Genomic DNA, 13,546 nt, shown 5'->3' with positions numbered 1-13,546 from the left:
TTAAGAAAGATTTTTCAGAAAGAAAAACAAACATACAAAGCAAATAACAGTGTCATACAGTAATCAATGTCATATTCAGAACATGAGATGTTGTCACAGCACAGTATAACCATAAGAACACCCCATACACCACCCTGCCACCTACATGGAGAGTAAAACACTGGGTGCTAAACTGGGACCGATCCCTGAGGTGTGTCAAGCGATGGAGAGATCTTCACGTCACTGTTCAGGCCATCAAGGCACACATCCCTGTGAACCACCGAGATCCCAACATGACAGGTATGAAACAAGGAGTGCAGGGGCAAGAATACATATAAAAAAAAAGGAAGGGGAAGAGGAGAGCGGTGGGGAAGGAAGTGACAAAGAGAAAAGGCGAGTGGAAAGGAGTTTTCTCACTCAGGCCGCAAATCTCAACTACTCATTAATTGCCGGTATTCAGCAGAATCGAGGAATTCAGTCCAGTAGAACCATGTGGAGGAGAATGTAGACACTGTTCCCTTTATGGAGCTAGTGAGATCCTCCATATGTTTAACCTTTTGGAGCCACTGTCGTATGGTAGACGGCGAGAACTGCTTCCACAAAAAGGGACACAGGCCCTCGCCGCATTCACTAAGTATTGTCTATATGCCTTGAGGTGACGGTTACTGCGGTGTAGCAAAAAAAAGGCTATTGGCCTGTCAGTAATTTTTGCAATATGTCTCTAACCCGGGTCCAAAAGTTCAAGAGCAATGGGCAGGACCAAAAAACATGATATTTATCAGCCGGAGAGGAACCGCTGCGCCAGCAGTTGTCCGACACCTCTGGGAAGATCCCATGGAGCCTATAGTGGGTTAGGGTCTAACCCTAACGTCCCTCAGCGTGACTCACTGGTTTTTAGACTGCCGAAGTGGAGGGAGAGAGCCTGCGGGGACCGGTATAGCAGCCAACCGGGTCCGAGATTTGGGTGAGTATATCTTTTTTATTTTAGACCCTTGAACAAAATGAGCACTTAACCCTTGCAACGTGAGTGTAGCCCACTGCAAGGTTTGAAGCTTTATTCTGCCTGGAGTTCTTCTTTAGAGTTCAGGAAGGCAACCCCTGTGCAGGAACACAGTACAGTGTATTGGACGTGAAGAAGCCAAGGGATAAACCATCCTTGCACCGCAGGAGCAGACAGGCAGGAGGGAGCTCTGCCAACTTGGAGCTTTGAGTGAATATAATGTTTTTTTTACCCTAGGCAAAAACGAACAGAAAATAAAAGTAGGTCATAACATTTCTGCACCAAAGTTCTTCATTAACTACAAATCCCAACATGCCTATGCTTCCGAGAGTCATGCCTAGAACTGTCAGTCTTGCAATGCCTCATGGGACTTGTAGTTGCCCACCTCCAGGTCTAATCTGTAAAAGTGACTGCTGAAATTTGCTGCACAGCCAAAGCCCCGCAGTTTGTTATCTCTACTATTCCAATTTACAACCAACAAGATATTTAGAAGCTCCAGCCAATGGGAGGATGTTCTGTATTATCACGTGGTATTATCCGAACTCCCTTGGCCGCCTGTCTGGTATAAAGTATTCTGTAATATGCAATGACTGGAATATAAACCCGAGTATCGCTGTAATCCTATATTGGGAATACTCGGAATACGGTTCTAGCATTCATAGGTCAGTCCTCACACTCCTGTGTTGTACAGCGCCGCTTCCTGGTATCCGGCAGTTGCGAGGACAGACCTCGGGGTCCTTTCTGAGGTCCCGGAGCTGTAGCGGGAATCAGGAAGACGGCGGTGAATGATGGAGGAGCTGGACGTGGAGCCGGCGGAGATAGTAAATATCCCTCGTCTGTCTGTGGCTTAGCACGGTGCTAGTCAGTGTACCGGGTCACTTCCTGTCGGGTCTGTGCAGTGCAGTCCGGGCGACTGGGGAGACTGTATGCTCCATCTTCCTGTTGTGCTCGCAGTGAATATGTACTGGAGATGCCAATTGCGCTTCTCCATGTGTCTGTCCGTCCGGTCCTTGCTGCACATGCTGGCCGTATACAACACGCTGTATCACCGTTACATACCGTCTGTATTCCGTGATTGTTAGTGTAATATATGCTGCACCCCTCTATGTACATACTGACTGTATACAGCACCCCTCTATGTACATACTGACTGTATACAGCACCCCTTTATGTACATACTGACTGTATACAGCACCCCTTATGTACATACTGACTGTATACATCACCCCTCTATGTACATGACCCTACTGACTGTATACTGCACCCCTCTATGTACATGTCCATACTGACGATACTGCACCCCTCTATGTACATGGACGTACTGACTGTATACTGCACCCCTCTATGTACATACTGACTGTATACTGTCCCCCTCTATGTACATGACCCTACTGACTGTATACAGCACCCCTCTATGTACATACTGACTGTATACAGCACCCCTCTAGGGACATACTGACTGTATACAGCACCCCTCTAGGGACATGACCCTACTGACTGCATACTGCACCGCTCTATGCACATGATCCTACTGACTGCATACTCTGCATACCGCACCCCTCTATGTACATGGACACACTGGCTGCATACTGCACCCCTCTATGTACCTGTCCTTACTGACTGCATACTGCACCCCTCTATGTACATGTCCATACTGACTGCATACTGCACCCCTCTATGTACATGGCCTTACTGACTGCATACTGCACCCCTCTATGTACATGTCCATACTGACTGCATACTGCACCCCTCTATGTACCTGTCCTTACTGACTGCATACTGTACCCCTCTATGTACATGTCCATACTGACTGCATACTGCACCCCTCTATGTACATGTGCATACTGCACCCATCTATGTACATGTCCATACTGACTGCATACTGCACCCCTCTATGTACATGTGCATACCGCACCCCTCTATGTACATGTCCATACTGACTGCATACTGCACCCCTCTATGTACATGGATGTACTGACTGCATGCTGCACCCCTCTAAGTACATGGGCGTACTGACTGCATGCTGCACCCCTCTATGTACATGGATGTACTGACTGCATGCTGCACCCCTCTATGTACATGGATGTACTGACTGCATGCTGCACCCCTCTATGTACATGGGCATACTGACTGCATGCTGCACCCCTCTATGTACATGGATGTACTGATTGCATACTGCACCCCACTATGTACATTGCCATACCGACTGCATACTGCACCCACATGGAGATATTAACTGCATACTGCTCCCTTGTATGTTGATGGCCATACAAACCTGTATATGCCACCCCTCTATGTACATAGCCACAATGACTGTACACAGTACCCTTCCATACTTGCCTTGGGCCCTGTTTCGATAGGCTCTTGTTTGCATCCACATACAAGTCTATAGGAATGGGAAACCAGCTTGAAGCATGTCAGGAGGGGGTCAGCTTCAGGTCAGCTACATCTGTCATTATATTCTGGATGATATCAGAAGCATGTCAAACTGATGCCATAAACACAAGCCCAACTCCCCTGGACACAGGTCCGAACAAACTCTGCAGCATCACTGCTATATACAATCAAATGTCAGATTTCTAAAGGCTGTGACACACTGCACGCCAAGCAGCGCGGAGCGGTGGCACGATGCCTTCACAAGCAGTGTGTCATGTCATTTTCTTCCCGGCACGTCAGCTTGCGAGAGCTCGTATAGCTGAGCATGCCGAGATTAAACATTTCATCTTCAGCCAATCGGCTCACGCGTATAAACACACGCGTCAGGATGCGACATCTGACCGTTTGTTACGCAGGAGCCGATTGGCTGAAGGTGCAATCAATCATCTGCCTGCACTCGGCTCACACACTGCACGCAAAGCTCCGTGCCGGACAGCTTTGCTTCGCTCTGCACGGCTTTGCGTGCAGTGTGTCACGGGCTTTAATGTCCTAACTGATTAATTCACTAGTTTTTCAGCCAATCAGCATAGTGCCGGCTTCCCAGCTAATCAGGAAGGCGGGAGGCAAGTCATTACTCGCTGCCCGGCTTCCTGGTTGGCCAGGAAGCCGACACTATGCTGATTGGCTGGAAAGCCGGCTTCCCGGCTAATCACAAAGCCGGCCAGGCAATCAGGAATCATGTCAGTACCTGCTGCCTGGCTTCCTGATTGCCCGGGAAGCCGACTCCATGCCAGCGGAAGCACCGATATTGGTACCCGGTATTGGCAAGTACCGATAGCAAAACATCGGTACTCAGTATCGATGCATCCCTAATCTAAACTATTCCTTCCCATGGATATAGTTGATCACCACTTCTCAGATACCTGTCCTGCTTGCTTCTGAGTGGATTCTTGGCAAAGTTCAGGCCTGATGGTGTCTCTCCCCTTTGCACTGTTTGTTAGTTGTATCCATTCTATTAGTGTTTTGGTTCTTGCATCTAATCTGTTACAATTTGTCTCATTGCAGAACATTTATGGACTTGGACAGCAAAACAGAAACGTTGGATTCAGCTGGGGGCCAGGCGAATTGCTTTTATATGAGACCCGTTATGCCAGCAAAGGTGCACACAGTTTTTTTTTTTTTTATTTAAAGTATCTCTTTCATGTTCTTGTAAAATCGATCAGCATGTAAATGTAACCAGTGACATAACTCACTTTATGGTCAATAACTTTGGAGCTGCAAGTTCTCAGTAAATATATTAGCAATTTGTAATGGGCAATTGTTGTAAAGTAGTCACCGCTCCAAGCTCACTCCTGTGATGGACTACAACCTCAATACAAATTAGAAGGGATGCACCGAAATTTCGGCTGCTGAAGCATCGGCCATAAATGGCACTTTTGGCAAAATAGCGGTGCATCCCTGCTTTCTCTCCTCTCCAAGAAACTGTCACAGGAGGCCGAGCACTGCGGGGGAGGAGAGCGATGTGACCGGCCAGCTTCTCTCCTCCTGCACACTGCTCAGCCTCCTGTGACAGATCAGGAGAGCGGCATTGTGGGGGCAGAGACAGCTGTCACAGGAAGCCGGGCTGCCAGTGCGGTGGAGGAGTCAGCTATCAGAGGAGATGAAGCTCTCCTTCCCGCACCGCTCGCTCAGCCACCTGTGACAGCGAGACAGGATGGAGAGCGAGGTACAAGAAGTCAGCAATCAGTGATCGCTTAGTGTTTGTAAATAATTGAGGACATAGAATGTTTACTGTGTCTCCAATTATGAATGAATGGGAAAGATCTACATCACCTCCTGTTCATTTATGATTGTGGACATGGTAAACATACTATCTCCACAAGTTATGAATGAACAGGAACACTCAGTATAGAGGATTTCTGTTCATTTATAACAGGGGCTGCAGAAAAAGAGATTGAGGACTCTATGTAGCAGGGACTGTGAAGTAATTTGTCCTCAATGATCGGGAGGGCGCTAGTTTGCTCAGTATACCGTGAGTATACCCAAAGCTCAGTATACCGTGAGCTACAGCTGAGTCGCAGCTGGGATGTATCCCGACAATACTGTCTGGATCTGCGTATCTACAGGCAGAGCCAGCTTTACACGACCCCTCTCCTGTCCGTTCCGCCAGTCAGCGCTGGAGGATCGGAGGGGTGGGGGGAATCCCTGCAGGGAGCCGTGAGTGACAGTCACCACTCTCTGCAGAACAGGATCGAGAGGTGAGTGAGCGACTGTATGTGTTCGCGCAGTGATTTTCACTCGCCTCATAGTTCTCCTTTAATAAAGCTGGATAATACTGACATCGACAATGTGCAATTTTCTTTCTAACCTGAATATGTGCTTGCTTATCCAGAAATGTGTCTGATTTGCAGTTTGATTTACTAATCTGTAAACACTACGTGCAATATCCCTCTCTCGCTGTCTTCCACCATTCTTGGCTGCTGAGCCACTGAATCTTCTGACAAGATTGTGAAGAAAAGGCTGTAAGACTGAACTGTTTGTAGCTTAGAGGGTCCCACAATATTCAGCCTGCCAAGAGCATGTGATCTATGGCATTGGGAGTGAGATTGAAGGACAGTGGTTCATCAAAGTATGGTTATCAAATCATATGATCTCTATTAAGCACAGGGAGCTGTAAGGTCATATGTTCTTATGAAAACTCATTTTCTTTAAGAGTTAAAGTTAATATTGTCCTCATTGTACGGAGAATAATGATTAATTACATGTATCTTTCAAATGCAACTAGTGTATATACCTGAATATGTCTTTATACTTTTATAATCCCCTCTACAATAGAACTCAGTAGTCAGTCAGTACTCTGAGACTCTGCTGCATGCATGTTCTGACAAATCCCCCCTACCATCACTCCCCTGACACTGCTTCCTCCTCCACTTCTGTCCTCAGTACCCAGCATTTTCAGGTACAGAGGAGTGTGTGACATGATCGGGGAAGTAATGTCACAGCTGGTAGCAGACACCAATCATTTCAGTGGAGGAGGAAGGAGCAGTGAGGAAATGCTGGGACAGGAAGTATAGAGGAGTCACAGGGAGCTATTTTCAGATACACTATAACTTTGCCCTGCATTGGTAAGATGAATGTTTCTCTTTAAGAGAAGGTGTTTGTGATAAATATAATCAAATAGGGGTATATCTTTATATGTACTGCTGATTTCCTATCTAGTAATCACTGCCTACTAGATAAAGACCTTGTCAGGAATATTAACAAGGTGCAATCGATTTACTGAGATGTTCCTTGGTTCCTTCCTACCTTTCTTTCATCCCTCGCACCCTGTAAACTAAGTTACTGGCCCTCTTATGTAAGCCTGTGGCCAGACTGTGAACACTAAAAAATGTACATGTTCTCAACAACCGGTATGAGCTTTAAAGTAAGCCCTCACTGACCTCTGTAGTAGCAGGGACTGTGAAGTAATTTGTCCTCAAAGATCACAACAGAGACCTTGAAGTCAAGTTACAGGTTTTTTTTTTTTCCATAGCTTATCACACAGGTTGTTTATATACTTTAGAAGGCTGGCAGGCAGCCAAGCCCATGCTGGCAGGGCAAATGAGCTGTGGTTTCAGTGCCTCTTATGTTAACCCCTTAAGGACCAAGGCCGTTTTTTTGCACACGTTATAATCCACATTTTAGGCCTGAAAATTACTTAGTACCTCCAAACATTATATATTTTCTGAAAGCCAAGACCCTGTAGAATAAAATGGTGGCAGTTGCAAATTTTTATGTTGCACAATATTAACGCAACTTTTTTTCATACCCCAAAATCTGGTAAAAAATGCACTTAAAGGAGAACTATGACTTAAGGGCAAATAAAAATACCCCTTACCTTGATTGTAGTAGCATCGTTCCTTTTTTCTAAAGTCGCAGCACATCACAGATAAAACCCTCAAAACCTGTAGTAAATGGCGTCTTCAACCCTGCTCCAAGCTCCTTTCCTCTTAGGGGGCGTTAACATTTGATCCAGCCCACCCACGGCTTTTTTTTCAAATGATCTCATTGCTGTGGCCGCGCTTCCTCTCACCATGCACAGCTGTGTTTTGTCAGCTCGTGCACGCTGGCATTTGTGAGCGGGAGGCGGAGTCTGAAGTGAGAAGGCAGCAGCAAGAGACAGACTCAGCCTCCCTGCACATTCAGTGCTCTTTCCCCTCTCATCAGCGATCCCCAGTAATTAGGATGTCAGCATAACATAGGGGGAGAGAAAGAGGATAAAGAGCCATCCCTCTCTCCATCATTTACCAGAAATGGGCAAGTCCATATATGGTGAATTATGTCACTGGGTATCCCTGCAGACTGGCAAGCATCCGATCAGCAGGGATCCCCAGTGACATCATTCATATATGGACTTGCCCAAATGTGGTAAATGATGAAGAGAGAGAGAAGGCTCCTTCCCCTCTCTCTCTCTCCCTGCCCTGTGTGACGCTGACATCCTCAATTCACTGGGGATCGCTGATGAGAGAGGGGAAGGAGCCCTCTCTCTCTCTTCAGCATTTACTACAAATGGGAAAGTCCATATATGGTAAATGGTGTCACTGGGGATCCCTGCAGACTGGCAAGCATCCGATCTGCAGGGATCTCCAGTGACATCATTTACCATATATGGACGTTCCCATTTGTAGTAAATGCTGAAGAGAGAGAGAGAGGGCTCCTTCCCGTCTGTCATCAGCGATCCACGATCTTTTTATTATGTCAGTGTGACACAGGGCAGGGAGAGAGAGAGAGGGGGGAAGGAGCCCGGCTGGCACACAGGGACGTGCAGGTAAGGAGAGAGTTGCTGCGCATGTCCATATATTCGTGGACGCGCAGCAGCTCTCAAGAATCACTGTCAGTCACAGTGAGGAAGATCAGTGGGGAGGATCCCGTCAGACACGTCGTGATGTCTCCTCATTGCGGCGCTTAGCCCCGCCCACCACCTTAAATAAGGGTTTACAGCCTTACTGTGCATTTTGGCTAATTAGAGTAAATTACATAATTTACTTATTTAGCCTAAGGAATACATTAATCAAGAAAAGATACCCCAAAACACAATAGAAGACTTTTTTTGTAAAATATAAAAGATCTAAATAGATACCCAACATGCCCAGGTTAAAAATTGTGTGCGTCTGTGAAACTGCAACCAAAAAGTCCATAGACGACGTTTTAAATGCCCCTACAAGTCATCAGCTAAGGGATAAGTGTAAATCTGTTTACATGAAGACGTAAACATTTTTTTTATTTGTACATTTATTTTATTTAAGATTATTTTTTAAAACTGTTATTTTTTAACTTTACTTTAATTGCTATCACATGGGGGCTTGCAAGCCCCCCATGTGATACATATTGGCAGTGACAGGTCCAAAGACCCCTAGTGTCACCTTTACACTTTATATAAGTTATTTAAGTGCAGATCGCACTTCAATAGCTTATTGCTGGGCTTTAGGAGCCGAGCAATGGCGGCTGTGGGACCGGAAGTGATGTAATGTGCATCACTCCCGGTCCCATAGAGCGGGGAGGAGCTTGGTGAGCAAATATCTGCTGTTCTCCTCTCCAGCTTCCCGCCGGCACCCGACATGCCGGACCCAGGCCCACAGGAGGGGCAGCGGAGCCTGGGAAATATGGCTGAGGGGGGACCCTTTACCGGCCCGTAGAAGTGATCTGGCGGCAGCGGAGTCGTGGAATCCCTTCTATTGTAATGCCGACAGCTGGCTCTACAAATGTAAACAGAGTCGGAAGTCTGTTTTAAAAACCCCTTAAGGACCCATGACGGAATAATCCGGTCAAGGGTCCTTAAGGGGTTAAATCAGAAGTATTGGGAGAGTAAAATGTACTCTTCCCAATACTTTGAGCTGGCATGTAAAATTGCAGCTGTCACACGCCGGCTCTATAGATCGGAAGCTGAGCGATCACAAACCGCTGATTGCTCAGTTCATGGTATTCTCTATGTGGAAGCAGTGACTGACAGTCAACACTCCCCGCAGGGATTTCCCCCTCCCCTCTCCCTATTACCCCAGCGCTAACTGGAGGGATAGACAGGGGAGGGAGCGGGCACAGCTGGCTCTAGAGAGGCAGACCCAGCTGTCAGGCAGCTTGGTGGAACCCAACAATATTGTCATCATCCTTTACCGGCTGCAGCACGGCTCTGTGCTGTCAGCATATAGTGGGCAGTAGCCTGGTAAATGCAGACTTTGGGTCACAGAAGTACATTCGTGAATGTACTCTTGTGACCCAAAAGAGGACTAAAGTAAAAAAAAGGTTTGGCCATAGTTCTCTTTTAATTTTGAGGATGAATTTCTGCACATTTTCTACATCTGCAGAGGTCAGTGAGGGCTTGTTTTAAAGGTCATTTACTACTTGTTATGAATACATAAATATTTGAATGTTCTTAGCCTGGCCACCTGTTCACTTCGACCCTAGGGCATAAATGTTCTGTTCCACATTTACTAAAAGGAATTTGAGGTTTGCAAAATTTATTTTTTTGCTGTGTGCCTAGAAAGCAGTTGTCACACATTTCATTTTCTTTATTAACTTTTCTTTTTTATTGTGCAGATGTTAGACGCTCTCTCTCGTCTTCAGCCCTGTGTCCATTCATGTATATTGTTCGTAACGATGAAGATCTCTATTCTCATGTCCTGCGCAAACTTTTTAATGAGTCTCACAGCATATTTGTAAACCTGCAAAAGAGTGAAGAAGATGCATCTAGCAGGGCACGTAAAGCAGGGTATGTAACCACTGCCAGGAATAGGGCCATTGGGGGAGGGGGGGGGGATATTCAAAACATTTAAAGTGTTTGTATGGGCATGTGTACATCATTTTTAGACAATATATTTAATTAGTGTTTCTCAAATTCTACTTTCTAGTACTTCCAACAGGTTATTTTTTCGTGATTACCTGTATCTTGTGTAGGTGATTTAACCACTCGAGTGTACCAAAATGAAATTTAAAGTGCTTTCCTTGGGTGGTGTTTATAAACTACTAGTATTTTTTGTCTACATATATATAAAAAGACCAACCATTTGGGATTACTTACTATTTTTGTTTATATACATAACGATTAGGCTGGGTTTACACCTGGGCGTACTATAGGTGTGTTTTTCAGCTCGTTTTTAGCATGTTTTTTTGTTCAGTGAAATGCGCGTTCGATGCTCGTTTTTATACCTCCCTGGCGGTATGATTTTTAAAAATTATTTTTCCTTTATTTTCTCTCTCTTTTTTCGGGGGTTTTTTTTTTTTTTCTTAACTTTCAAACTTCCCACCGGTTCCGCCCCCCTGCGACGCGTACACTCACAAGGGACGGAAGACGGCAGCGGCCGGAGGACGCAGCGGGGATTGCGGACAAGGTAAGACCTACGCTGTATTCCCTGAGTGTGGTTCGGGGTTACCGATTGTTAACCCCTGAGCCACACTAGGGAATACCAATGCATACGTGCTGAAATACGCCCCAAGAAGCTCCTGTACTTGTTTGGGCGTAGGGTGTTTTTCAGCGCGTTTCTACGGGCGGAAATACGCCCAGGTGGGAACCATGCCCATAGGAAATAATGGGATTTCACTTGCTGAGCGTTTTTCAGTGCTTCGATCAGCCTTAGAGTTGCCTTCTGGCGTAAACTTTAGGTGTATTTGTATAAAATACACCTTTTTTGGGGGCACCTCTGTCCATCTGTAATCGCCGGTGCCAGTGTTGGCACGGCACGTTCCTGAACACGGATGTTTCACATTTGGGAAGTCACACACGTGTAAACTCTGGTATCGTCGTTTGGATTTGTATACCATGAAAACTCAGCAAGCTCCGCAAATACAGGTTATTTTACGTTGTGTACGTTGTATGCCTGTATGCCTATACCTGCGCCCTTTTGTATGAGCCTTTAAATAGAGGTGTTCAGGAAAAAAGTGGGTATGGCTGTATTGTGCTGAATCCCCCCAAACAGATTTTTAATTAGCAGAGATCTTTTATTCTTTTCTTATCAGGCATGTAAACTTACCTGCTTTTTTTTTTATATTAGCCATACAACAGTCCACTGCAGGACCTTAGCATTTTGTTTGCTGTAAGCTCAAACAACCCTTCTCTCAGAGCAGAGAAAGTATACTTCTTTTTTTATAGTGAAAGTGCAGGTATCCCTATTACCCATCAGGAAGTGTACATCCTATGGAAGAACCAAAGTAATTATGAATGACATTGCAGGAATAGACAAAATAAAGCCACTATACTAAGATCAGCAATCCTCCTTCTCCTTACAATTGTGGGAGGAAGGAGAGAGCTGGCTGTGTGTAATGCTGCTAATTATATTTGCGTTTAGTTTGTCAGCGTCAAATCCTTATGTGAGCTTGCAAAATTTCATCCATAACTTTTGTTATCCCAAACCTGTGTAAATGGTACCGTTATGTTAATTCCAGTCTGCACAAATCTAACTATAATGCTATACTAATAATTGATGAACACTGATGTATCCTCAAAAAAAGGAGGAAAAAAGCTTCTCTGAATGAAAAAGGGGAATGTAAGGGGCTGATTTATATTGAGCCTGATGAAGGGGACCCTGCGTGGCCCCGAAACATTACGCTGTATATGTGACACAATGCGTCAATAAATAAGACCTACTTTTAGACACATTACCATGATGTGCCAGTGACGTTCCTGCTTTCACATGCGATTTATGAACCGTTCGCACAGCTCTTCACTGTATGGCCACTAGATGAAGTTAAGGAGCATAAACATTTCTCTGCTGCTTGGCCTCATCTAGTGGCCATACAGCGTTGTGAATCTCATTGCTATACATAACCTAAAATTGCACTTATGTGCTAGTTTAAAGGGTTATTCCCTCCAATTTGGCCCCCCGCTATATTTGCCTTTGGGTGGGCGCTCCTTCCCCCCTGCCGATGCCCGTGTACTATCCATACTTTGTACTGCCATGTAGCACACACCTGCTCTCTGTATTTTGAATGTCGCTCGCAAATGGTGAGCACTCATTGGTCAGAGCGGTACGAAGCTCTTCTCATTGGTCAACGCAGGGAGGTGACCGTGCTGACCAATGAGCGTTTGCCATTTGAGAGTGAAATTTCAAATACAGAACACACTGCTGTGCTACACAGCAGTACGGATAGTGCATCGGCAGAGGGGAAGAAGCACTCGCCCAAAGGTAAGTATAGCGGGAGGAGGGGGCCAGATTGGAGGGGCTAATTCCATTTTCCAAAATTCACCAGGGAAAGTGGAATTACCGTTTATTCATAAGACTTTGATTGTTTTTGGGGGGTAAATGGGGCTGTGCAAATTATGTAAGATTTACAGTGGGAAAAAACTAGAGGAAAGAGCATTTTTTTCTATTGGCTACCCAACTTAACGTAGTGAATAAAATAATATTTAGTCAGAGATTGCAACAAAGTAATGCCCGGTCTTGTCCCAAAAGAAAAAAAAAGGAGAACCGACACACCCCCCCGCCTGTACGAAGAAAGGGTCTGGAACTGAAGTAGAAAAAAAAAAGGAGCAGCAGCTCCCTCATTTTCTTTTTTAAAGGCCCCTTTTAAATAGCAAAACTGGAGTATCAGCATGTTAGCCATAAAGTAGAAACTTCTCATCAAAGTTGAAGTACAGGTATTACATAGCGTCACTTTAAATTACAATTAAATGATTTAAACCATGGAGGCTTGATAATGAGTGAGAATAAAGTGAGATTCTGTCTACCATTCTCTATTTTGAGTTTGATTCCTCTTCTTTTTTTTTTGCTTTCTTTTTTCACAGGCTAGTCCAAGTCAGTAAACATTATCGTTCAGTTTTGCGTGCCTGCATGCTTGATATGCTCACATTGAGGGGTAAGTAATTTTTTTTAGTATGTAATGTTAAGCTGATGCTAAAGTGAGTGGCACACGATTCTGAATAATATACAATGCTCATCAAAGGCCTGTCTTGGGTGCATCTTATAATAGAACTGGCTTGCTTCAGTTGTATAGCCCTTGTTTCTAGAAGCCTGTTTTTTATTTATCGTCCACATATTTGCCTGCCTGTAAAAAAAATCTAATGTTCTCGTTTTTACCACACCAGCGAGATATTAAAATACCAATAAATGCAGTTAATGTATTTTTAAAAACATTGTTCTTGTAAAGGCAACTAGTATAAATACTTGAATCTGACTTGCTACTGGCCTCTTGTTTTGCCATGTACAGCAGCACTTGGGCTGG

General features: G+C 45.0%; 1 protein-coding gene across 2 annotated transcripts in view; it reads left to right on the top strand.

The window, feature by feature from the left end:
• The first annotated feature begins 1,716 nt into the window (after positions 1 to 1,716).
• Positions 1,717 to 13,546, top strand: part of NUP85 (nucleoporin 85) — a 40,777-nt gene continuing 28,947 nt past the window's right edge. Inside the window, exons 1-5 of one of the 2 annotated variants that reach the window (XM_018555267.1) lie at positions 1,717 to 1,800; positions 4,421 to 4,514; positions 6,406 to 6,423; positions 9,956 to 10,100; positions 13,110 to 13,180. In XM_018555267.1, coding sequence (XP_018410769.1) covers positions 1,765 to 1,800; positions 4,421 to 4,514; positions 6,406 to 6,423; positions 9,956 to 10,100; positions 13,110 to 13,180 — 364 coding nt within the window. In that variant the 5' untranslated portion in view covers positions 1,717 to 1,764. Of the gene's footprint in view, positions 1,801 to 4,420; positions 4,524 to 4,630; positions 4,637 to 6,405; positions 6,424 to 9,955; positions 10,101 to 13,109; positions 13,181 to 13,546 lie in introns of both variants that reach the window. The other variant, XM_018555268.1, reaches the window with a different exon arrangement.

Source organism: Nanorana parkeri, unplaced genomic scaffold (genome assembly GCF_000935625.1).
Source record: "Nanorana parkeri isolate BGI_ZX_2015 unplaced genomic scaffold, ASM93562v1 scaffold190, whole genome shotgun sequence".
NCBI lineage: Eukaryota > Metazoa > Chordata > Amphibia > Anura > Dicroglossidae > Nanorana > Nanorana parkeri.
Note: the sequence above shows the minus strand (reverse complement) of the source record. Positions and strands in the feature narration are given on the sequence as shown.